Consider the following 24878-nt stretch of genomic DNA (forward strand, 5'->3'; position numbering starts at 1 on the left):
GTTTTACTTCCCACTAGCCCTGACCAACTCACCAGCCTGGCCACAGCCCGGTCCTGGAAAGACTGAGAAAAGGACTGACCCTGGGGGTGAAGGGATCCAGGACTGTCCCTCTCCCCATGGTACACAGGATAGTCCTGATGCTCCAAGACTTGCCCAAGGTCACAGTACAATAGGGGCAGAGCTGCCCTGCAAGCCTGGAGGAGGCCCGGCCAGCCTCTGACTTGCTCAGTCCTCAGTGGAGTCGGTCCCACCTATACCTGCATTTGGAGAGGTAGCATTGGTGCCTGTCCTGGTGGCCCTGGCCAGGGGCACCAGATGACGCAGGCCTGCGGCCTGGAGGCTGGTATCCTGGTTCCAGCCTGGCTCTGGGGCCCTGGGCTGGCACAGCCAGTTCCAAATATGGGCCACCAGGAGGCAGCAGCCCAGCCTCCTCCACCGGCTGCCCTACTTCCCAGCCCCAGAAAGTGGGAGAAGTAGGGGGCAAAGGACACAGGAAGCAGGACCCATATGACAGAAAACCTCAGTGATCAAAGACTCTCAGAACACTGGAAACAGACCGTCTCAGAATCTGGGAATGTTCGAGCATCTCAGGATCTCAATGAGCAGGAAACAGAATCTTTGAGAACCCTGAAATCTGAGATCATAATAGCTGCCATTTATCAGACTCTTAGAAGGCATCAGGTCCCGTGTGAAGCACTCAGCCCAGGTTACGTCCGGTACTCCTCAGAGGAAGCCGAGACCCAGCAAGATGGCTCCACCAAAGGCAAGAGTTAGGAACGTAACCCTGGGCGTCCATGCCTCCGAGGGAGCTGAGGATCAGCTAGCTGGCCCGGCCCCCAGCTGACCGACTGAGGGGCTGGCCGAACGGGTGTGGGCTGAGGAGGCTTTGGGTGCGGGGGGAAAAAAAGATTATATCGGAGTCAGCCAGCTCTACTCCACAGGCCCGATAGAGTCCCAGCTAAGAATGGCTTTCACAATTTAGTAATGCCTGGAGTTCCCGTCATGGCTCAGTGGTTAACTAATCCGACTAGGAACCATGGGGTTGTGGGTTCGATCCCTGGCCTTGCCCAGGGGGTTGGGGATCTGGCGTTGCCTTGAGCTGTGGTGTGGGTTGCAGATGCAGCTGGGATCCCGAGTTGCTGTGGCTCTGGCGGAGGCCGGCGGCTATGGCTCCGATTCGACCCCTAGCCTGGGAACCTCCATATGCAGTGGGAGCGGCCCTAGAAAAAGCAAAAAGACAAAAACAAACAAACAAACAAACAAAAAGTTTATGAAATTCAGAGTTCAGTGTCAATCGAATTTAATTAGTATTTATTAAATTTCCAATGCAGCCCCACTTATAAGCTGACTCTGGCTACTCAGCCATCGAAACTACAACAGCAGAGCAACAGAAACCTTATGGTGCCCAAAGCCTAAAATCTTGACTCTCTGGCCCTTCACAGAAAACGTTTGCCTTCCCTTGGTCTATATGAACACGTTGACGGAACACCGAATCAATCCCAAGATTTAAAGTTTTAATGTAACCAATGTGCTTGATGTTGTTGTTGTTTCTTTGGTGGCCTCCCGGAAGCATATGGAGTTCCAGGCCCGGGATCAGATCTGAGCTGAGCCGCAGTTGGAATCTGCACGGCAGCTGTGGCAACGCTGGATCCTTGACCCACTGGGCTGGGCTGGGGAGCGAACCTGTGTCCCAGTGCTCCAGAGACACTGCTGATCCCATTGCGCCACAGCAAGAACTCCCAACATGCTTGATTTTTGCTGGTTAATTTATGTCAACAGTTGGATAACAGCAACGCTCGCCTCAGGACATAATGAATACCTAAACTCTAAATATGATTTCTTTTTCGTTGGAAAAAGCATCAATAGTTGAAGCCGGGAGTTCCTGTTGTGGCGCAGTGGTTAACGAATCCGACTAGGAACCATGAGGTCGCAGGTTCGGTCCCTGCCCTGGCTCAGTAGGTTAACAATCCGGCGTTGCCGTGAGATGTGGTGTAGGTTGCAGATGCAGCTCGGATCCCTCGACCCCTAGCCTGGGAACCTCCATATGCCGCGGGAGCGGCCCAAAGAAATAGCAAAAAAAAAAAAAAAAAAGCCGGTTGGGAACATTAGATTTCCTTGGCGAATTGCGACTCAGTTTATCCTTAATGGTTTTTGCCCCACAGCCCATTTTTTCTGATATGCCTGCAGTTGTATTAGCTCTTTTGCTTAATTCATTCCAAGCCGTCACTTTCGGCCTTTCAGTTGTCATTACGCTTTGAAGATGTCTCTTAGGTATCCTGCTCTTAGCTGCAAGAGCCTGGTATCTGCCTTTTGGGATCTGGTCTCTGCCCTTGTAGTAGAAGAACCTCTGGTTTCTAGCCGGGCACAAGGCCACCCAAAATAAAGATTGCATTTCCCAGCATCCCTTGCAACCTGGCGAACTAGGGGAGCCCTGCCTAATGGGGTAGAGGTGGTTCAAGCTCCGCTCCCTTTCTTCTTTGCCCCTGCCTCCGTCCTGCCAGCTGGGAAATGAACAAACATGGGTACACCCTCAGAGTGGCGGGGCAGCCAGCACAAGGAGCCTGGGTCCTGAAGCCCATACAATTGGATTTTTACCTAAACCTCTTCCACTGGGGGACATAAACTTCCATCCAATTTAAAGCATTGCTTTTTGGGGGTCTCTGTCACTCACAGGGACCCCAACCTAACATGGACATTTTCTTCTGGGACTGAGACTCTTGACTTTTAACCAAGAAACGTAATCTGCTTATATATATATATAATTTTTGGGGGGTCTTTTTGTCTTTTCTAGGGCCTCACCCGTGGCATATGGAGGTTCCCAGGCTAGGAGTCTAATTGGAGCTGTAGCCGCCAGCCTATGCCAGCCGCATCTGCGACCTACAGCACAGCTCACAGCAACGCCGGATCCCCACCCCACTGAACGAGGTCAGGGATCGAACCCACAACCTCATGGTTCCTGGTCAGATTTGTTAACCACTGAGCCACAACGGGAACTCCAATATGCTTACATTTATTGTAATTTTTGGTGTGTGTCTTTTTAGGGCTCTACCCTTGGTATATGGAAGTTCCCAAGCTAGGGGTCGAATCAGAGCTGTAACTGCCGGCCTACACCACAGCCACAGCAACGCCAGATCTGAGCCGTGCCTGCAGCCTACACCACAGCTCATGGCAACACCGGATCCTTAACCCACTGAGCAAGGCCAGGGATTGAACCCACATCCTCAGGTTCATTAACCACTGAGCCATGACGGGAACTCCTAACTTTTGTTTTTTAAAGGATTATTTCTACCTTCTGTTTTAATGTTTTCTGTAGACTTTGTTTTTCTTTGCTTTTTTCCTCTTTCCCAACCTGCTACTGGCTTAATCAAGAATTTTTCCCTTTTCCTCCTCTATTAATTTTTCTATTGAGGACGGAACATTCTGTCTCTATGGCTGTTATATTAATAATTACCCTTATATGAGTAACAAAGTCTCAAGTTAATCTATCTTCCTCTGGGGAAAACAAGAAAAAGGCTTCAGCATGTCTGAAATAGCCTCTCCTGGAGTGCTCTTGTTGCACAGCAGGTGAAGGGATCCAGCGCTGTCACTGCAGTGGCTGGGGTTGCTGTTGTGGCAAGGGTTCAATCCCTGGCCTAGGAATTTCCACATGCCATGAGCACAGCAAGAAATAAAAATTTAAAAATATACGTCCCTTCCCTTCTTCCATTTTATTTGTGTCTGTTATTTTTTTGTCCCTCCTTGTTTCTATTTTTTAAATTTATTTGATTTTATTTTATTGCTATTTGGGGCCGCAACCGCAGCAGATGGAGGTTCCCAGGCTGGGGGTTGAATCGGACTACAGCTGCCGGCCTACAGCCACAGCCACAGCAACTCGGGATCCGAGCAGCATCTTCGACCTACACCACAGCTCACAGCAATGCCAGATCCTTAACCCACCGAGCAGAGGCCAGGGATCGAACCCACAACCTCATGGTTCCCAGTCAGATTCGTTAACCACTGCGCCCCGACGGGAACTCCTGTCCCTCCTTGTTTTTAAAATCCCCTGAGTTGTTTTTTAAAACTAATGTTTCTTTAGATCTACCAATATGTTTACTGATTTCTTTCCTATTATTTAGTACATACTGGCCTTGAATTTCCCTCTACCTGAAGCCATCCCTTCAACAAGAGTTCATGGAAGGGAAACCCTTTCAGGCTTTGTTTGTAGAAAAAAAGATTGTATTTCATCTTCACTCTTAAATAATATGAGCTTGGTTTAAGGTATGAGCTTCTTGGCTGGCAATTATTTTTCCTCTGCGTGTTAAACAATATATTCCATTTTCTTCTGGCATCTTCTGTTGCCAGTGAAAAAAGCGTTGGAGAGTCTGAGTGCTAATCCTTGGTAAGTAATCCGAACTTTCAATGGACAGGATTTTCCTTTTGTATTCTGCAGTTTCACTAGGATGCATCCGGAAACACTTTTATTTTTATTTTATTGGCATATGGAAGTTCCCAGGCTAAGGACTGGCCTGTGCCACAGTTGCAGCTCACAGAGCAAGGCCAGGGATTGAACCTGCAGCCTCATGGATTTGCTTCCGCTTCACCACAATGGGAACTCCCAAGAAACATTTTATTTCCATTTATCCTTCTCTGGCTCCAATGTGCTTGCTCAGTCTGAGCCCTGTCTTCGCGGAAGTCTTTATGGAAAAATTTCAACTATCATCTCAATATTTCCTCCTGCGCATTCTCCACACTTCCCTCTTCTGAGAGTCCTAAATGACGTTTTTTCCCCTTTTTTTTGGCCACACCCATGGCATGCAGAAGCTCCCCAGCCAGGGATCAACCCCGCACCATAGCAGTGACTACACCAGGTCCTTAACCCACGGAGCCTTCAGGGAACTCCTCCTAATGACTTTTAACTACTTTTTAATATTTTCCCTCTTTCAGCCCTCAGGGCTGCCTTATGGCTGATTTCTCAGATAGAGCTTCCAGTTCGTTCATCTTTTCTTAAATGGTATCGATCTGCTGTTTAAATTATCCCGTGATTTTTCCCATTCTAATGACCACAGCCGTATTTCTAGAAGTTCTACTTTTTTCTTTTTTGTCTTTTGAGGGCCACACCCGCGGCATATGGCGTTTCTTAGGCTAGAGGTCCAATCGGAGCTGTCGCCGCTGGCCTTACACCAGGGTCACAGCAAGGCAGGATCCCAGCCGTGTCTGCAACAAACACCACAGCTCATGGCAACGCCGGATCCTTAACTCACTGAGCGAGGCCAGGGATCAAACCTGCATCCTCATGGATAACTAGTTGGGTTCGTTAACCACTGAGCCATGATGGGAACTCCTGGGTTACTTTTTAAAATTTTTCTATTCTGTGTTCAGTCTATCCTGTTACTAATACTGATTTCCTTCTCTTTTTTTTGTCTTTTCCAGGTCCACACCCGCGGCATATGGAGGCTCCCAGGCTAGGGGTCTAATCGGAGCTGTAGCCGCCAGCCTACGCCACAACCACAGCAACTCGGGATCCAAGCCGCGTCTGCGACCTACACCACAGCTCACGGCAACGCCAGATCCTTAACCCACTGAGCAAGGGCAGGGACCGAACCCGCAACCTCATGGTTCCTAGTCGGATTCGTTAACCACTGCACCACGATGGGAACTCCCCTGATTTGTAATTTTTTGTCGTGAGTTCATTTTCAGAAGTAACAGGGTTGGAGCTCCTCTTGTGGCTCAGCAGAGATGAACCTGACTGGCAGCCACAAGGACACACGTTCAATCTCTGGCCTCGCTCAGTAGATTAAGGATCCAGCATTGCTGTGGCTGTGGTGCAGGCTGGCAGCTGTAGCTCTGATTGGACCCCTAGCCTGGAAACTTCCATATGCGTGGGTGCGGCCCTAAAAAGACCAAAAAAAAAAAAAAAGAAAAAGAAAAGACAGAAGTAACAGGGTTGTTTGGGTTTTTTTTTAAGTCCCACGTGCCCTGGGTTGACAGAGCACCCTTCTCAGCAGTTTTCTCCTGTTTCTTCAGCTTTTCACACACGGATATAAACCACACTCCTGCTTGAGGTGAGGCCTGAGTTTCGGATTCACTGGGGTAATGTTTTCCTCTCAAGATCCGAAATGTCTCCTCTCGCCACTTTCTCAGGCTAATGGGTGCAGGTATGTTTTGGTCCCCTTTTTCCTTTTTTTTTTCTTTTAGGGCCACACCTGCAGCATATAGAGGTTCCCAGCCTAGGGGTCAAATCGGAGCTACAGCTGCCGGCCTACGCCACAGCCACAGCAACGCCAGATCCAAGCCATGCCTGCGTGCGACTACACCACAGCTTAGGGCAATGCCGGATCCTTAACCCACTGAGCAGGGCTAAGGATCAAACCCACGTCCTCATGGATACTATTCAGGTTCTTAACCCCCCAGCCACAACGGGAACTCCTGTTCCCCTTTTCAAGAACAGGGTAGCCCGTTGAGACCCTAAAATATACTGGGTGACGTCATGTCTTTTGTCCCCTCCTGGGTGTCAGAGCCCAGGCTCCCAAACCTCTCTGCAGCCCCCGCGGCATCTGCTCCCTCGACCACCCAGCTTTCTGTTCTCTCTTTGTCTTTGGTCCCTGAGGTCATCCTTTTCTTTCAAGTTCAGCTTAAAAAAAAAATTCTACATATAAGTAGTGAGAGGCATCCAGCCACCCTCTCAATTCAGCGTGTTACCAGAATCCCCCACTACACTGCCCCGTCTTCGAATGCCCGCAGTGCCAGGGAGCACCCTACCTCCCAAGGGTTGGAGAGACCCCAAATCTTGCTCACACAGGGAATGATGGGAGCTTAAGGGCTGGTTTCCTCCAGGCAGCTTGAGCAGGAGGGAGGTGAGGACGAGGGCGGGTAGGTGACGTCCGGGGCCAACTCTCCAGCCAGATGTTGCAGGAGCAGAAGAAGCCTGGGGCTGCTGGGTCTCTTTCATCCTGGGACCTCGGGGCCGAGGGTGTGCGGCATGATGCTTGTTGGAGTCTGGGGCCGGAGGGGGCCTCAGTGAGTGCAAAGCATCATCACAAACTCTGCGGGAGAGAAGGGGCGGGGCTTGGGCAGGTCCAGGTCAGGGACACCCCCCCCCCTGCCGCCCCCGAGGCACTGGGCTCAGCCTGGGAGCCAGAGGAATGGGGTGGGGTGGCTGGCAGAATAGGAAACTCACCGTCAAAATCTACAGTGCCGTCCCCATTGAGATCCACTTCTCGGAGCATCTCGTCCAGCTCAGAGCCCGCCAGTGGCTCCCCCAGCAGAGCGGGTGCTGCCTGTCGCAGTTCTGCCACGGTGATTCGTCCATCCCTGTCCCTGTCAAACTGGGATGCCAGCAGGCTCAGCCTCTCCTACCCAAAGCGGCCTCTGCCAGAACCCACCTCCGCCTTGCCACATCCTGTGCATAGATGCTCCAACTTCATCCATCCAAGCCCTCCTCCTCCTCCTCCTCCTCCCAGGCTGAAGGGGGAGCCCCCGCCCCAGGAAGTCTCTCTGGGTGGATCCCCGAGCTGAGAGTGAGCCAAACCCTCTTCCACCCTTCTCTGGCCCTACTCCCACCAACTGCAGGGCTCGAAGCTTCCAGAGACTGAGGGTCCCAGCCTCCCCCGGCCTGGGCCTGGGCCAGTAAGGATGCCACCCCAAAGCCACCCCTCCCCCCAATCTGGACGCTCCACACCTCTCGGAAGGCGATGCGCAGCTCCCGCACACCCAGCATGTGTGCGGTCTCCTCCCTCAGCTTCGGGCCCATCATCTCCACAAACTCCTCGAAGTCCACGCGGCCACCCACTGCGGACCCGGGCACAGGCGGTGAGTGCTGGGGCCCAAGGCAGGAAGCTCGAGGGCCAGCCCCTCCCTGGCCACCACCAGAGGGATGGGAGGCTGCAGCCGCGAGCTCTGTGGGCGGGCAAAGTGCTCACGTCCTGGCCGTGGAACCAGACAGCCCCGAGTTCAAAGCCTGGCTCCGTCACACTCATGGTGTGGCCTCAGGTGACTTACTGAACGCCTCTCCTCATCTGAGGTCAGAGTGCTGTTGGGGTTGCAGTTCAGGGCTACGAAGTGCCACAGTCCCACAGGTGGCAGTAAGTACCCCGTGGAGGCATACCCAGGTAGTTCCTGGATTATAAGTTGCCACCAGTTAAAAAAACACCAGTGATCAATTAACAGCTTGGGGGAAAGAAAGAAGCATGACACTAAATATTCACATCTACGGCTCAGCACCTCCCATTTGGGAAACTGTAAAGAAGAAAACTGGGAGTTCCTGTTGAGGCCCAGTGGTTAACGAATCCAACTAGGAACCATGAGGTTGCGGGTTCGATCCCTGACCTTTCTCAGTGGGTTAAGGATCTGGCGTTGCCGTGAGCTGTGGTGTAGGTTGCGGACGCGGCTCAGATCCCACGTCGCTGTGGCTCTGGCGTAGGCTGGCGGCTACAGCTCCGATTCGACCCCTGGCCTGGGAACCTCCATATGCCGTGGGAGCGGCCCAAGAAATGGCAAAAAAGACAAAAAAAGAAGAAGAAAACCTACGCAATCTGGTATCTGACAAATCAGCTAATGAGAATCACACAAGCGCGGCCCACGAGACCTGTAATTGCAGGAAACGGCCAGGGTTCTGTCACTCCAGGTCTCACCAAACCTCAGGAGACTCTGCCAGAGGCTCGGGAGGGTCAGAGAGAGAGAGACAGAGACAAAGCAGGCTGCTACCAGCACAGACCGCTGTCTCTTAGTCCCAGAAGGAGGTCCTCAGCCTGAGCCCCAGAGCCTCTCTCGGATCACTCGGTGCCTTTCTTGTCCCCACCCACCCACGTGTGCCAGGGCCAGTGTCAAACTGCCCTGGAAACTGCCATCTCTCTTGCTCCACCATCACCCCTGCCGGACTCCCAGTGCACGCCTGGGAGCACCTCCCTACGCCTGTGCCTATTCCCCTGAACCGCGGGGCTGGGAGAGGGCTGGGCCTGCAAAGCGGGTGGCTCCTGTCCCCCCCACCCCCACAGGTGGGGGGTCAAACACTGACTTCGCATCTTGACGTGCTGGGAGACCTCGATGAGCTCCATCTCCGTGGGCATGTAGCCCAGCGTGCGCATGCACTCGCCCAGCTCCCGGTAGCCGATGTGGCCGTCGTGGTCCGTGTCAAACTCCTCGAAGGCGGCCCGAAGCTCTGCAGGGCAGGCATGTCAGGCGCAGGCAGCCAGGCTCTGGGACACCTCCCACCCGCTGCTGTCAGCAGGGGCTACTTACCGTCCAGCTCCTCGGGGCCCAGCTCTCGGTCCTGCAGAGGCATAGTCCAGCTTGTCCCTGGGGCCAGCCAGGGCTCTGGCCATCCTTCCTCCTCCAGCCCCAGCCCGAGCTGGCCTGGGCAGGGTCCATCCCACAAGGGCAGGAGAAGGCGGCTGAAGTCTCGGGGGCCCCAGGAGAGATGACCTCCTTCCTGCTCCTGGAGCCCCAAGCTCCCACAGATCCCTGGGCTTGAGGTCTATCTCTGCCCACCGCCCAGGACCTGCCCAAGACCTGCCCTTCCCCGGACTCAGAAACCCTGCCCCCACTGCCCAGGCTCCTGAGTCTGGAGCAGAAGCCTCTGGAGGCTTGAGTGCTAAGCCCACCCGTGTCCCTACCCCACACCCAGGTCCCCAGCGCTGCCCTGGGCCCACCTGACCTTCCCGAAGATGCGGTTCAGCAGGGGCCCGTACGTCCTCTGAGCAGCATCGTGCTGGGAGGCAGGACGGTGCCGGTGGGACTGGCGACGAGAGGCCAGTGCAGGGGCCACAGGGCCTGGTCCCTCCTGCCCTTCTCTGGTCCTAGATGGGTTCTTGCTGCTCTCCGGGGCCTCAGGGCCCTGTGGCGGGGGCTGTTCCCCAGAGCTGCCGGAGTCCTTCCGGGACCCTCGGAGCCCCTTCTTCTTGCTGCTCCTCCTCCTGGTCAAGGGAAGCCCCTCAGCACCTCTACCAGAAGCTTCGACCCCCCCAGGGGGCTGCTGGGGGGCCCCATGCTGCTCCCCCCGCTGCTCTGTGGCCATGTGGAAAGGGGTGACAGGGCTCAAAGATGCAGCACCAGGGAGCAGCCCTGCCTCTCGGAACCCATAAAGCTGCTTATGCACTGCCACCCTGAACACTGCGGGCCAGGGATCGGGCCCTGAGGGGATTAGGGTAAGTGAGGCAGGCAGCCCAGGCCCTAATCCCAGCCCTCTGCCTGGGGGCGACCAGGACAGAGCCTGATGCGTCAAGGGAACTGGCCTCAGCAACACAGGTGGCTGCCGTGAGTTTTGGACTCCAGCTCTGCCACTTAGGAGCTGGGAGCCCCAGCAAATTCCCCTCTAAGCCTCAGTTGCTTCATCTATAAAATGGGGGCAATCCTGCTGAAAAGTCAAGACTCTGCCCACTTGCATGATGTGGGCAGGACTTAGCTAAGGCAGGGCGAGGACAGTGTCTCGGGCAGAAGAGGACTGTGGGCAAAGGCTGGAGGTGGGTTCCTGTTGTGGCTCAGTGGGTTACGAATCCAGCTGATATCCATGAGGATATGGTTCGATCCCTGGCCTCGCTCAGTGGGTTACGGATCCTGCCTTGCTGTGAGCTGTGGCTGCAGCTCTGATTCAACCCCTAGCCTGGGAATTCTCATATGCCCTAAAAAGGGAAAAAAAAAAAAAAAAAAAGCCTGGGAGGCGGGGAGAAGAGGACGAGTTCTCACTGGCGCCCACACGAGTGCCGTCCTGGCTCGAGCAGAGGATGTGTGAAGTTGCGGTAGAGAGGCCCTATCCTAGCGGCCTTAAATCACGGATGACTGCATGTCATGGGGGTGACATCAGAGGAGGTGGACCCTGGGGGGACCCAGAGCCTGTCCTGAGCTGAAGGGGCCCAGGATGAGGGGTTCTAGCCACCTGACCCGGCCGGGGATGGGGGTGCCTGGCTGGTCCCTTGGCCCCGTGGGCCGGGGTTAGGGTTTCCCGGAGAGCTGCCCCATGAATGATTGATGTCCCTTCAGCTTGGGTTTCATGCCGCCGCCTGAGTGCCGCCGGGCACCGTGCTGCAGGCCCCGGTGCTGTGCGGGCCTGGGCAGGTAGCTGGACCCCTGGGCGGACAGGCTGGCCCTGCTCCTTCCAGCCGGCAGCTGCACCTCACAGGTAAGCCAGGCCTCCCTGTCGGGACCCAGGGGAGCCCAGGGCTCTGATCCAGTAGGGGCTGGAGCCTGCAGAGTGGGGTCTGCCCGAGTGAGGGCCCTGGGGCTGTGGAGACCTCTGGGTTAAAGGTCAAGTGGCTGGAGCCGTGGGCCTTGGGCAGGATCTGGCCTTTCCAGGGCATCTGGTTTCTCCACCCTCGGAGGGAGACTCCCTCCCCCCAACTAAGGAAAGTAGGGTCAGGGGCAGCAGGCCCCTGGGGACCCAGCCACCCTTATCCTCATCACACTGCCGGGCCCTCTGCCCCATTTTCTTCCTTCCTTTCTTCCTCTTCCTTTCTTTTCTTTTTTCTTTTTTTTCTTTCTTTTTTTTTTTTTTTTTTTGTCTCTTTGCCTTCTCTAGGGCCACACCCACGGCATGTGGAGGTTCCCAGGCTAGGGGTCGAATCGGAGTTGTAGCTGCCAGCCTACGCCAGAGCCACAGCAATTCAGGATCTGAGCCTCATCTGCGACCTACACCACAGCTCACGGCAACGCCAGATCCTTAACCCACTGAGCAAGACCAGGGATCGAACCCACAACCTCATGGTTCCTAGTCGGATTCGTTAACCACTGAGCCACGACAGGAACTCTCTTTCTTTCTTTCTTTCTTTCTTTCTTTCTTTCTTTCTTTCTTTCTTTCTTTCTTTTTCTTCCTTCCTTCCTTCCTTCCTTTCTTCCTTTCTTCCTTTCTCTTTCTTTCTTTCTTTCTTTCTTTCTTTTTTCTTTCTTTTTCTTTCCTTCCTTCCTTCCTTCTTTCTTCCTTCCTTCTTCCTTCCTTCCTTCCTTCCGCTCCGTCTTTCCCTTTCTTTCTTTTTCAATTTTGACTGCCCCGCAGCATATGGAGTTCCCAGGCCAGTGATCAGATCCAAGCCAGAGTCACACCCTAAGCTGCAGCTGTGGCAACGCCAGATCCTTAACCCCCCTTGTTGGCTGGGGCTCGACCCTGAGTCCCAGCGCTTCCAAGATGCCGCTGACCCCATTGCCCCTCAGTGAGAGCTCCAGCCCCCTTTGCTATTCAGTGGCCCCAGGGGACAAATATGGACCACCCTCTTCCCCAGACTCCCAGTCCATCCTGGATTCCTATGGGCTCAGGGGATCCTGAGCCCTCTCTTCTTCATCTCTTAAACACTGGAACCCAGGATACCACATGAAAAGGAGGCGGTGATGCTCTGACCAAGCGGTTGGTTTTTGGTTTTGTTTTGCTTTTTAGAGCTGCATCTGCCGCATATGGAAGTGCCCAGGCTAGGGGTTGAATTGGAGCTGCAGCTGTGGGCCTACACCACAACCACAGCCATGCCGGATCCTTAACCCACTGAGCGAGGCCAGGAATCGAACCTGCATCCTCCTAGATACTAGTCGGATTCATTACCGCTGAGCCACAATGGGAACTCCTGACCAAGTGGTTTTTAAACTGTGTTCCCCCTGCCCCCCAGCCCTAAGGGTGCCCGCCCTCTTCTAATCTAACCTCGTGCCATCGTGGAGTTCTGCTATCATATGTTACTGAGATGTATTTGAAAGCCTCCGGTTTCATCTGCCTGGTCGCAGTGGGGGTCCCTGCAGGAGCATGGTTAGTTTCCTGGGAATAGTTCGTTGCCGAGGAGTGAGTCCTGGTGCCCGCATTCCGTCCTCTGAGCTTGGGCAAGTCATGGAACCTTCCTCTCTTTCCCTGTGGAACGGATCGTAATCTATTGAAAGTCTCTGAACCTTCTTCTCTTTACCTGTAGAGTGGATTGTTATCTATTTCAAGCCCCTGGCAAAGGGGAACGACCTCAAAGGGGACGATGATGGCCCAGAGAGGGACAGTGACTTGCGTGGAGATGCACAGCATCCGCTCTCTCCTATTCAGTGCTTCATGCCGTCATTGATTCACCAGACGCCCACTCCATGTCCGGTGGGACCCTGGGGACCTCAGATGGACACTGCAATGGAAGCCAACCTGGCTGCCGCTGGCCGTGGGCCCCGCACAGAGCTCGAAGACGAGGACTACTACCCCCAGGGTGGCTGGGACACGGTCTTCCTGGTGGCCCTGCTGCTCCTGGGGCTGCCCGCCAACGGGCTCATGGCGTGGCTGGCCGGCTCGCAGGCCCGTCAGGGAGCAGGCACGCGGCTCGCCCTGCTCCTGCTCAGCCTGGCCCTCTCGGACTTTCTCTTCCTGGCGGCGGCCGCCTTCCAAATCCTAGAGATCCGGCACGAAGGGCACTGGCCGCTGGGGACGGCCGCCTGCCGCTTCTACTACTTTCTGTGGGGTGTGTCCTACTCCTCCGGCCTCTTCCTGCTGGCAGCCCTCAGCCTGGACCGCTGCCTGCTGGCGCTGTGCCCTCGCTGGTACCCTGGGCACCGCCCAGCCCGCCTGCCCCTCTGGGTCTGTGCCGGGGTCTGGGTGCTGGCCACGCTCTTCAGCGTGCCCTGGCTGGTCTTCCCCGAGGCCGCCGTCTGGTGGTACGACCTGGTCATCTGCCTGGATTTCTGGGACAGCGAGGAGCTGCCGCTGAGGATGCTGGAGATTCTGGGGGGCTTCCTGCCTTTCCTCCTCTTGCTCGTCTGCCACGTGCTCACCCAGGCCGCCGCCTGCAGGACCTGCCGCTGCCGCCAGCCCAGGCCCACGGCCTGCCGTGGCTTTGCCCGCGTGGCCAAGACCATTCTGTCGGCCTACGTGGTCCTGCGGCTGCCCTACCAGCTGGCGCAGCTGCTGTACCTGGCCTTCCTGTGGGACGTCTACCCCGGCTACCTGCTCTGGGAGGCGCTGGTCTACTCTGACTACCTGATCCTGCTCAACAGCTGCCTCAGTCCCTTCCTCTGCCTCCTGGCCAGCGCCGACCTCCGGGCCCTGCTGCGAGCCGTGCTCTCCTCCTTCGCCGCTGCTCTCAGTGAGGAGCGGCCAGGCAGCTTCGCGCCAGCCGAGCTGCAGACCCAAGTGGACTCTGGGGATCAGACTCTGCCAGGGCCAGTGGCTGAGACCCAGCCACCAGCAAACCCCGGGGCCCAGCCCCAGGTGGACCCCGCAGCCCAGCCACCAGGGAACCCTGTGATGCAGCCCCAGGTGGACCCCACGGCCCGGCCCCCAGTGGACCCCACGGCCCAGCCTCAGTCAGACTCGGTGGCCTCATCTCAGCTGAACCCCAGGGCCCAGCCGCAGGCAAGCCCCGAGGCCCAGCCCCCTGGACCCACTGCCAGCTCAGCCCCCAGCCCCTGTGACGAAGCCTCCTCTGCCCCATCCGTGGATTCCACCCCAGAGGCCCCTGTAGGCCTGGCCACACCGGCTCCCTCTGAGGGAGAAAGACCCAGCCAGGCCCCCGAAGAGGAGCCGCCGGGTGCAGGCCCCACGTGAAGGTCCAGGGAAGCCCAGGGAAGAGCGGGGGAGGCAGAGGAAGCCGCCCGCCAGAGAGGACAGAGACAGTGGAGGAAGGCCCCGAGTCCCCGGGGCCTGGCAGCTGGACTTGGGGGACGTGACCTTGAAGCAGCCAAAAGTTGTGGACAGTTTGTTGTGAGTGTTGCACTCTCGCCTGGGTCCCTGCAAGCTCTCCGTACTGGCCCGCACACGGCAGCCGAACAGCCCCCTGAGCTGTCACTGCTGATGACCTGCCGTGCTCTGCCCTCCAGTGTCCTCAGACCCCACCGATGGTTTCCCCCGAGCCTCGGTCCTGCAGGAGAAAGACAGCGACTTCCCCAGGACTGATCTGACCTCCCCTGGATCTTGCCCCGCCCGCCTCCCTTCCTGTCCCATCCACTAACCTGGCACGAGAAGCCAAAGGAGCAAGTCCCTGCAGAGAAGGGATGCATTCAGGAGCCATCAGGAGCCTGGGGCCTTAAGAGCCCATCAGCTGGCCTGATGTGGCCAAGCCCTCTGCATCAGCCCCCGACTCCCAACAGGCAGTGAGGCCGGGGCAAGACTTCCCTCAGTACGGTGGTGGGTGCAGAGGCAGGAGCTGGCAAGCCCAGGTTCAAATCTGGGTCTGGGTGATTCTGGACAAGCTGACTCACCCTCTGAGCCCCTGTTTCTTCTGGCATGAGGATTAAATGAGAAAGTGTGGAGAGTTCCCATTGCGGCTCAGCGGGTTAAGAACCCAGCTAGTATCCATGAGGGCTCGGGTTCGATCCCTGGCCCAGTGGGTTAAGAATCCGGCATCACCATGAGCTGCAGTGTAAGCTGCAGATGTGGTTGGATCTGGTGTTACAGTGGCTGTGGCATAGGCTGGCAGCTACGGCTCCAATTTGACCCCTAGCCTGGGAACTTCCATGTGCCACAGTACAGCCCTAAAAAGACAAAAAAGAAAGAAAGTGAGTGAGATGCCAGGCAGGAACTGGCACACAGGAGGGGCTGGGTGAACAGAGGCTCTTCCTTTGTGACACCCAGGGATGTCTCTGCAGGGGCTGGGGATGGATGGATGTGAGCAGGTGCCACCTGGCCTGAGCATCTGGGATCCAGTGAGCTTTGGGGCAGATCAACTGGTGCCCTTGACCAGTGCTGGGCTGCAGACACCCAGGTGGCCTAAGAGAGCAGGGGGCCACCGCTGTGCTTTGGGCAGTTTCAAGGGACTTCAAGGTCTGCTACATTTAAGAGTTCAACTAGTGTTCGCCCGCCTACCCACCCCAACCCTGTGATGGGGGCTGGAGGTACAGAGTGCCCTGATCCTGCTCTACCTGAGCCCCTTGCACACTCTCAGCCCAGGTGCAGAGACTGGAAGATGCCCAAGCAGAGAACTGTAGGGAGCAGTGGCTCCAGAGACACCACAGGCCCCTTTGAGGTCACACCGTGCCTCGGGGGGCAGAGCCGACTTCTCCCCTCTCAAGCTGCAGACATTGCTAGAAAAACTAGGAAGTGCCGAAGTTCTATTTTCAGAACCCCTTCACCCACTTCCGTTTCCCACACATCACCCGCTGCTGGTCCTCGCCCCTTCCAGCTTTCTCTCAACCCCCAGAGTCCCCAAATCACAAACTCTTCCCCTCCCCCCCTCCCCCCGCCCATTCTCCTTAGCTCAGCCTCGTGACCTTTAGAAGCTGAGAGATGCCCTTACCAGTAGGTATAAATGACAAGGACCTTTTACATGCTGCCCTTCCCGGGGTGGGGGGCTTGCATTTTTCAAAGGCAGCAGGCTGTCCAGCCAGACCGAAGTGGTGCAATCAGATCCGGGTTCTGGTTCCGAGGTTGCTCTTCGCCTCAGTTTTCTCCTCTGTGAAACAGGGTCAGAATGTTCCCCTTACACGTTTGGCTGTTGTGATCTTTAACTTCCCCCGGGGACGGGGACGGGGACAGAAGCATGCTGGCGCTGCTGCTGGGGGGTGTGAGACCAGCAGAATAATCGTAGCACTTCCTAGAACCATGGGCACTGAGGCCAGTGGGAGAGTGATCTCTGGACAGACACAGATTTGCTAAATTCATTTACCCAGCCAATATGTAATGAGCACTTGTTGGGCTTGTTGGTGCTTTTCCAGCCAGCCTTCCATTTTGAGGGGGGATTGGGGAGTGGCCCCTAGAGGTTGTTTGCATCCTGGCTCTCTACCACTCACCTGCTGGCTCTTGGCCTCTTTGGGACTCAGTTTCCTCATCTGTGAAATGGGATCTTAACAACGGTTCTGTTTTCTAGGAGTGCTTAATCCCTATGAAAACACTTGGATCCTTGTCTGGCACAGTGTAAACGCTCAATAATTGTTAGCCATGAATTTGATTGTACCCCTAGACACCCCCAGGCCTCACTCTTGGTCTGGGACCAGCACTGCCCCACCGGAGCCCACGTGGCAGCATCCTGCCCACCAGGCATTGCCCTCACCTCCCACAGCCTCCTCTTCCACTTTCCAAACGCTTCCACACTCCCCACCGCACTGAATGCACCCTTCCTGAGGGCAGGGTCTGGACTTCTGTCCCCCAGGCAGAATGTTCCTCTTCCTTTTCCCAGACAGGGGTCTCAAAGCCTTTTCACATGGCAGGCAGATCAGGCACTAAAACCTCCGTGCCAGCCACCTGTCTTCAACTCTGGGGCCTACTCCAAGCCCCACCTCTTGGAGAGTGGGCCAGCTCCCCCTCCGAGGTCCCAGAACCCCACTCCTAATGGGTACTTGCTATCCGGGAGAAAGAGCAGTGCCATGAAGGGTTTTGTGAGATAAAGAGGAGTTCTCCTGCTGACCCACAGAGGAGGGTTTTGTGCTGGAGGAAACATGCACAGCCAGGGCCAGAGGGAGGGAGGGAGGGTTTTCCCTCCACATTCCACATCCCTGCACTTTACCCTAGCACACTCCATGGGGCTAGGCGCCTATTGCCTTCTGGAACATCATTCCTCCCCTCCCCTTCAAAGGGACCAGACATTGACCCTGAGAGCTGTGAATATGAACATATTTCAATTCCACATTCAGGGCTGTTCGTTCATTCATTCAATGTACATTAACTGAGCGCAAAACGTGGGTTCGGTTGTGTTCCAGGTACTGGCGTTACGGTGGGAAACAAGGCCAAGTTCAGTCCTCAATGTGCTGACATCCGAGTGGGGCAAGGCAGACAAAAAGCAAATGCACAATTAACTATACAAGGTCACATAGGCTGGTGATCATGAAAGACACAGGAGAGGGAGTTCCCTTCATGGCTCAGTGGTTAACGAACCCGATTAGGATCCATGAGGATACGGGTTCGAACCCTGGCCTCGCTCAGTGGATTGAGGATCCAGCGTTGCCATGAGCTGTGGTGTAGGTCTCAGACGTGGCTCAGGTCCTGCGTTGCTGTGGCTGTGGCGTGGGCTGGCTACTGTAGCTCCGATTGGACCCCTAGCCTGGGAACCCCTGTATGCCACAGATGCAGCCCCAAAAAGAAAAAAAAAAAAAAGAATCAATAACACAGGAGAAACAAGTCAGAGCCAGGGAGTGCTGCGTGAAGAGAGTATCCTGGGAGGGTCTCAGAGGAGGTGACATTTGGGCAGAGACCTGGAGGGCCTGAGGGATGGGACTTTTCAAGATCTGGGGGTAGAGTTTCCAGATGGAGGGAACGGGGTGCGCGGAGGCCCTGGGCTGGGAGGGCAGGTGGTGTTTTTCAGGGGTAGGAGGGTCGGTGACCCTGAGCCTCATGCCGGGAGAAGGGCGACGGGCAGGGGGCATGGCTGTGGGTCTTACATCGAGTGGTGATGGAGGACAAAGGGAGGTCCAGGGGGAATCTGGTGTGGGCTTTAGACAGACCCTGGGCTGTTGCCTGGAGGACACGATGGGAAGCTGCCTTCCCTCTTCCAAGCCACCCACATTCCCGACTGGGGCTGGAAGCATTGGCCTGTCCTAGGGCTTATGGAGCAGCGAGAAAAGCAAGGACTTTGGAATCAAACAGATGAAGCCTGTGGAGGGGCAGACTCTGCCTCCCAGGCACATTTAAGGCTCCCAGCGTGGGACGGGCTGGGATCTGGGAGGCCAGTCTGGACTCCGGTCTCAGGAGCTGGCTAGGAGGAGGGAGACATCCGTGGACGAACCTCCAGGCCTTTGTGGGAGATGGTGAGGAAAGGAGGGTGCGGGGGATCTGGAGGTCTGTTTCTTTTTAATAAGGAGGACAGGCAGGACCCGAGGGTGAGCATCAGGAAGAACGGGACGGCCATGTCTTCCCCTCGCCCCTTAAAACACCGATATTTAATTTACAATGTACCAAGAGCATGAACTCTCTACCTTAAGAAGGGGCAATGAATATATCCACCGTCAGAGCAGAGAACTGTATTTTGGAGCCGGGATTGATTGAGGGACAGGAAAATGTGCCCTGAGGGGGGCGATCAGGAGGGCGAGGTTTCACCAGCCCCCGGCGACTCCAGGCAGGACGCCAACTAGAGGAGCAGCCCCGGGGAGGGGCCCAGGTCTGCAGCCAGGTCTGCAGCCCAGTCTGCAAGACTCCAGTCCCATCTCCATCCCGGTTCCAGCTCCTTTGCCCCAGAAAGTCCCGGGGGCTTGCGGGGCGGGGCTATTCTAGGCCCCGCCCAAGGCCCGCCCCGTGCCCTCCGGACCACACCCCCCGCCAGCTCCGCACTCCTGGCGCTGCGCTCCGCGCTGCCAGGCTCTAATTCGAGGCCTCCCGCCCCGCCCCTCCGCGCGTGACCTCGGCCCCGCCCCCGTGAGCCCCCGCCCCGCCTCCCGCCCCCCCCCGCCCCCCAGCTCCTCTGTCATTTCCTGATTCCCGCTTCCTGCTTCCCAGAGACTGGGATCCGGAGCCACCCGAGGACGGTGCTGCAGCCCCCGGGCGTCCCCGGTGAGCGCGACGGGCCGGGGCTGGGGACACAGGCGGAGGGTTGGGCGGGACTTCGGGGGCAGCGCCCCAGGGGGCTGGAGTGGGGGTCGCGAGTCCAAGGAACCCTTCCGCTCCGCGGCGCCCCACCCTCAGACCCAACTCCCCTTGGCCGTTCAGCCTCTCCCCTGCTGGGCCGGGATCCCCTGAAGTTGCGCCCCTGGCTCACCTTGGACCCCGCTCCGAGGGCGCTCTGGGATGCTCTGTGGCCGGAACCTGCGTTCCGACTCCCGACGAGACCTGCCAGGCCCCCTGCGCCGGCCTGGGGCTCCCTGCACATTCCTGCAGGCACTGCACATTCCGTGGGACCCAGAACTGGGGCCTCGCGCGGCCCCACAGCGGAGACCATTCCTGGCTCCTCTGTCCTCCCCATCACCCTGCTTCCAATTCCTGGGCTGCAAAGAGCCCGCTGGGAAACGACTAGGACCCACTGAGGAGCTAAGCTTGCATGGCTTGGGCACCTCCCACCTCCCCCACACGCATACCAGAGCCGGGAGGGGCCCCGGATAGGGTCCTGCAAAGCCCCTCAGGACTCAGCAGTGCCGGCCTGAGGTCAGTGCATTTCTGCCTTCAGATCCCCGTTTGGGGTGAGGCAGCCAGGGCCACGCGCTGACCCTCCTGTATAACTGGGGAAAGTGAGAGCCAGGCGATCTGCGATGACCCCGCCCCCTGGTGCATCCTCCCCGCTGCCCTGTGCAGCCCTGGGAGGGCTGGGGGCTGTTGGGTGGGCAGGGGCTGACTGGTGCTTCTCTGCCCTGCAGTCATGTTCCGCAAAGTGGTTCGGCAGAGCAAATTCCGACATGTGTTCGGGCAGCCTGTCAAGAACGACCAGTGCTACGAGGACATTCGCGTGTCCCGCGTCACCTGGGACAGCACCTTCTGCGCCGTCAACCCCAAGTTCCTGGCAGTGATTGTGGAGGCCAGCGGCGGGGGCGCCTTCCTGGTGCTCCCCCTAAGCAAGGTGGGCCCCAGCAGAGCTGGGGAAAGACTGGAGGCAGCCGGGTCCCATCGGCCAGGCCCCATCGGCCAGGCCCATCGGCTCGCTTCGCAACCCATAATTTGCCCATCCCCGCGCTGCTGGGCAGGTGTTGTCACAATCCAGATTTACTACCCGGGAGGTGTTAGCTCAGGTGGAGAAAGTGTTTTATTGCCCCAGAGTCAGGGTCAGAGGCAACAAACTTCTCCTGCGCACCTGCTGATGGCTGTGAGGAAGAGGTGGGTCAGGATGAGGCAGGGTGAGAGTCACATCTGGGCCCCCCGTGGGCCAGGCCAACCGCATCATTCCCCCTTCAACGGAGGGACGGACTCAGGCTTTGGGAGGGACCGAATCAGCGGGGTCTCAGGCCCCCCTTGACTGCCCCCTTCATGCCCTCAGACGGGCCGCATTGACAAGGCCTACCCGACAGTGTGTGGACACACGGGACCCGTCCTGGACATCGACTGGTGTCCCCACAATGACGAAGTCATCGCCAGCGGCTCGGAGGACTGCACGGTCATGGTGAGGCTCAGGGCTGGGGTCGTGGGTGCGGCTCCAGGCTCCTGGCGGCTGGGCCGGGCGGGGGCGTCAGCTGACCTCCGTCCCCCGCAGGTGTGGCAGATCCCAGAGCACGGGCTGACCTCCCCGCTGACAGAGCCCGTGGTGGTGCTGGAGGGTCACACCAAGCGCGTGGGCATCATCACGTGGCACCCGACGGCCCGCAACGTGCTGCTCAGCGCAGGTCTGCCCCGCGGCCCCCGCCCCGCCCGGCTGAGGCCCATGCCGGGTCTGGTCCCGGGAGGGTGGTCAAAGCGGGCCTGGTGGGCTGACGGCCCCCCGCCCGGCAGGCTGCGACAACGTGGTGCTCATCTGGAACGTGGGCACCGCGGAGGAGCTGTACCGCCTGGACAGCCTGCACCCCGACCTCATCTACAACATCAGCTGGAACCGCAACGGCAGCCTCTTCTGCTCCGCGTGCAAGGACAAGAGCGTGCGCATCATTGACCCCCGCCGGGGGACCCTGGTGGCGGTACGTGGCCCCGGAGGGTGAGGATGGCCGTGGACAGGCGCAGGGGCTCAACTGGGGCGCAGCACCGACTGCTCCGTCTTCCCCGCAGGAGCGGGAGAAGGCTCACGAGGGGGCCCGGCCCATGCGAGCCATCTTCCTGGCGGACGGCAAGGTGTTCACCACAGGCTTCAGCCGCATGAGCGAGCGGCAGCTGGCGCTCTGGGACCCAGTGAGTGGCTGTGCCGGCCGGAGGGGGCCGGCCTGAGATGCGTTCCGCCCTGGGCGAGGAGGGCAGGGGTCACCCTGGAGAGGCCTGTCGTTTCCCCCCAGGACCCGAAGCCTGCCAGCCTCTCCTTTCCCTGCCCCCTGCTCTACCGAGCCCCGTGTCTGCCCACAATGTTCTTACCAACCCAGGGGCCCTTCCCTCCTCTGCTTGTCTGTTTCCCCTCGGCTGCCTTCGAGGCCCAGTGCAGAGGGCCCCTCCTCCAGGAAGCCTTCCAGACCTTCCTCTGAAGCACTCGGTCCCACAGCCTGATCCTTCTGTATAGTGACCCCCAGGGGGCCCTCTGACACAGGGGCTGGTGATGCCTGGCACCGCTGGCTCCCGAGTGGTGGGGACTTCCTCAGCACTTGCCTGGTGGCCTGGAGCAGCAGGGAGAAGTGGGACCAGGAGGGGTGGAGGGGAGCCACGAGCAAAGGGTGAATGTGCTCGGGGCAGTGTCAGCCTGCTTGTGAGGCTGGCTGGGGCCAGTCCCGACGGGGGCTTGGGGGGGTGGGGGCAGGTGGGTTCCAGCATAGCCTGACTGCCCCCCACCCCACTGTCAGGAGAACTTCGGGGAGCCCATGGCCCTGCAGGAGTTGGACTCTAGCAACGGGGCTCTGTTGCCCTTCTACGACCCTGACACCAACGTGGTCTACGTCTGCGGCAAGGTGGGGCTGGCAGGACTGGTGGGGGCCGGGGGGCAGGGAGGCAGGCCCGGGCGCTAACCCCCCACACCCCTTCCCACCTGCAGGGTGACTCCAGCATCCGGTACTTTGAGATCACAGACGAGTCCCCCTACATCCACTTCCTGAACACATTCACCAGCAAAGAGCCTCAGAGGGGCATGGGTAGCATGCCCAAGAGGGGCCTGGAGGTCAGCAAGTGCGAGATTGCCCGGTAAGAGGGGCTGCCGGGGCTGCTGACTGCAGGGGAACGGGACGGCCGGGAGGGGGCCAGGAGCCTGCCTGTCAGCACCCGGAGTGAAAGGTCAGACCATAGGCACTCAGGAACAGGAACTGGCCCACAGGGGCCCCGGGGGTCAGCGGTCAGTGCATGGGAGGGGCCGGGGTCAGGACTGGAAGTAGAGGCAGCCGGGAGAGCGGGTAGGGGGCAGGTTCCATCCATGGGTGCTCCCTCCTGCCCTTCCCCAGGTTCTACAAACTGCATGAGCGCAAGTGTGAGCCCATTGTCATGACTGTGCCAAGAAAGGTGAGGCCACTTGGTTCCCCTGCCCACCCGCTCTCCCTTCTCTGGCAGACAGACCACCCAGGGGTGACCAGAGTGAGGCCGGTGACTAGGATATGGCCAAGTGTGGGTGTGGTCAGCGGGTCTGAGAGATGCCGGCCAGGGGACTGCAGGCCTGAGACCCAGGATGAGCTGAGGCCTTGCTCCGGACGTGCCCCCGGAGACAGAGGCTGGGCAGCCTTGGAGGTCTCCTTGTAGGAGGCCAGGCAGGGGCATGGCCGGAGCAGGGCCTCCAGAGAGGGGTCATCGTCCAGGCGAAGGCACAGAGGTGGGAACAGAGAGAGGGATCGGGGAGTCTGGCTGCAGTGGACGCTCCGGTGAGGTGGGGATGCGGCCACCTCACGGGACTCAGATCCCCAGCCTTGAACGTGTGTCAGTTCTCTAGCCAGCAGGCAGGTTAGCATGCAGGTTAGCATGCCAGGCATATCCAGGGAGCAGAGCTATGAACCAGCTGACAGGGCCCATCCCCAGGAGCTCACAGTCCCAAGGCACAGAATCCCACAAAGCCACATCACTGGCCCCTGCTTGGGAAGGTTGGGGGGAGTCTTCGGGGGGAGCTGTTGGTGGTGTCCAAAAAGGAAGTGAAAGTTGAGATTCGAGCTCTGGAAAGGTCACTGGGAGCCAGGCCTTTGGGAGGTGCGTTGAGCGGGTGCAAGCCTGGGGGCCAGGGGAGTGATGAGGCGGCGGCCCCTGGAGGGTCCAGCCGAGAGGCCCCTGCTGCCGGGCCCCCAGCTAACCTAGACCTCCCCCACCCCTGCGCAGTCGGACCTCTTCCAGGATGATCTGTACCCCGACACGGCCGGGCCTGAGGCAGCCCTGGAGGCCGAGGAGTGGGTGAGCGGGCGGGACGCCAACCCCATCCTTATCTCCCTGCGGGAAGCCTACGTGCCCAGCAAACAGCGGGACCTGAAGGTCAACCGGCGCAACGTGCTGTCGGACAGCCGGCCGGCCTCGGCCCCTGGCTCCACCCGCCCCGGTGCCTCCACGTCTGCCGCTTCCACCAACATCGCTGCCCCCAGCGGCGGCGGCCTCTCCGGAGCCGGGGTACGTGCCTTGCCGCGCGCTGCTCGGGTGTACTGCGCGTGCCCGAACCATTCCGGCCCGTCTCTGGGCCTCGGGCCCCTGCCTGATGGATTTGGGGAGGGGGGGTCTGAGCCTACCCCCTCAGGCTCTCCCCACGTCCCCCCGTAGGAGGCTAGGAAGCTGGAGGAGGTGATGCAGGAGCTGCGGGCCCTGAGAGCGCTGGTCAAGGAGCAGGGGGAGCGCATCGGCCGCCTGGAGGAGCAGCTGGGCCGCATGGAGAACGGAGACGCCTAGGACCCCGGGCCCAGTGGCCGCCACTGCCCCCCCCACCTCCTCCTCCCCCTTCCTCACTCAGCCTCTGCTGGCAGGTCACCCTGACTCCGGCTGGCTACCCCCTGCCCCCTGCTGAGGGTTTCTGGGGCAGGCTCAGGGGCCAGTCCACACCCTGACCCAGCCTGTGGGCCCAGGCTGAAGCCACCGCCTGGCTTTTGTCATTGTCACTGTGGAGGATTTTTGCACCAAGGAGAACGTCTCCCCGAAGGGACCATCTCCCCCCCCACCCAGCACCCCTGCTCCTTCTGCTTAGGGAGCAGGAGGGGTGAGCTCTGTATTTTCATTCCAAATAAAATTCTCTTTCTAAAAACCAGGTTTGGAGTTCTCTTGTGGTGCAGCAGGTTAAGGATCTGGCATTATCACTGCAGTGGTTCAGGTCCCTGCTGTGGTGCAGGTTCGATCCCTGGCTCAGGAACTTCCACATGCTGCGGGCATGGCCAAAAGAAAAAACTAGACAGAACAAAATAGGTTTGCCCTTTTGCTACAAGGGTGGGGCTGGAAAGGAAAGTCTGGACACCTGGGGACAGATGAGGCTCCCATAGCCAGGAGAAAGGTCTGGGGGCTATGAGCATCCCCCAGAGACATGGCTTTCCCGACTTCTGCCAGGTAGGGAAACTGAGGCAGGAGGCCCGTGGATGCCTCTGGCGCCCTGTCTTGCTTTGAGCCGGGT

At 58.3% G+C, this 24878-nt stretch overlaps 3 protein-coding genes across 5 annotated transcripts; 2 read left to right on the forward strand and 1 right to left on the reverse strand.

Moving 5' to 3' along the window:
• The first annotated feature begins 17 nt into the window (after positions 1-17).
• Positions 18-15168, forward strand: GPR152 (G protein-coupled receptor 152). Of its 2 annotated transcripts, none has more exons than XM_085010569.1 (4): positions 18-763; positions 6004-6134; positions 7172-7788; positions 12852-15168. In XM_085010569.1, exons 3-4 carry the CDS (start codon positions 7671-7673, stop codon positions 14453-14455), a joined length of 1722 nt encoding a protein of 573 aa, XP_084866695.1. In that variant the 5' UTR covers positions 18-763; positions 6004-6134; positions 7172-7670; the 3' UTR covers positions 14456-15168. The 2 variants fall into 2 exon arrangements, with proteins under 2 accessions (XP_084866695.1, XP_020938412.2); XM_021082753.2 differs by having other exon boundaries at positions 7549-7788.
• LOC146405037 (uncharacterized) lies at positions 11806-19860 on the reverse strand. The gene is made up of 4 exons (XM_085010594.1): positions 19530-19860; positions 16166-16298; positions 14860-14888; positions 11806-14768 (listed from the first exon to the last, which is right to left on the reverse strand). The coding sequence occupies exons 1-4, from the start codon at positions 19731-19733 to the stop codon at positions 14733-14735; spliced, it is 402 nt and encodes a 133-aa protein (XP_084866720.1). The 5' UTR covers positions 19734-19860; the 3' UTR covers positions 11806-14732.
• On the forward strand, positions 19272-24518 carry CORO1B (coronin 1B). Of its 2 annotated transcripts, none has more exons than XR_014836764.1 (11): positions 19272-19324; positions 20122-20321; positions 20736-20858; positions 20949-21078; positions 21185-21366; positions 21455-21574; positions 22171-22275; positions 22359-22504; positions 22759-22989; positions 23080-23896; positions 24044-24518. XR_014836764.1 is itself a non-coding variant. In XM_021082756.2 (11 exons), exons 2-11 carry the CDS (start codon positions 20124-20126, stop codon positions 24167-24169), a joined length of 1470 nt encoding a protein of 489 aa, XP_020938415.1. In that variant the 5' UTR covers positions 19272-19324; positions 20122-20123; the 3' UTR covers positions 24170-24518. The 2 variants fall into 2 exon arrangements, 1 of the variants encoding a protein (XP_020938415.1); XM_021082756.2 differs by having other exon boundaries at positions 22759-22816; positions 23615-23896.
• The last annotated feature ends 360 nt before the right edge of the window (positions 24519-24878 follow it).

This window comes from Sus scrofa, chromosome 2 (assembly GCF_054392235.1).
Source record: "Sus scrofa isolate SSC_HxYL_T2T_F1_AM1 chromosome 2, Sscrofa_HxYL_maternal_Yorkshire_Landrace_v2.0, whole genome shotgun sequence".
Taxonomy (NCBI): domain Eukaryota; kingdom Metazoa; phylum Chordata; class Mammalia; order Artiodactyla; family Suidae; genus Sus; species Sus scrofa.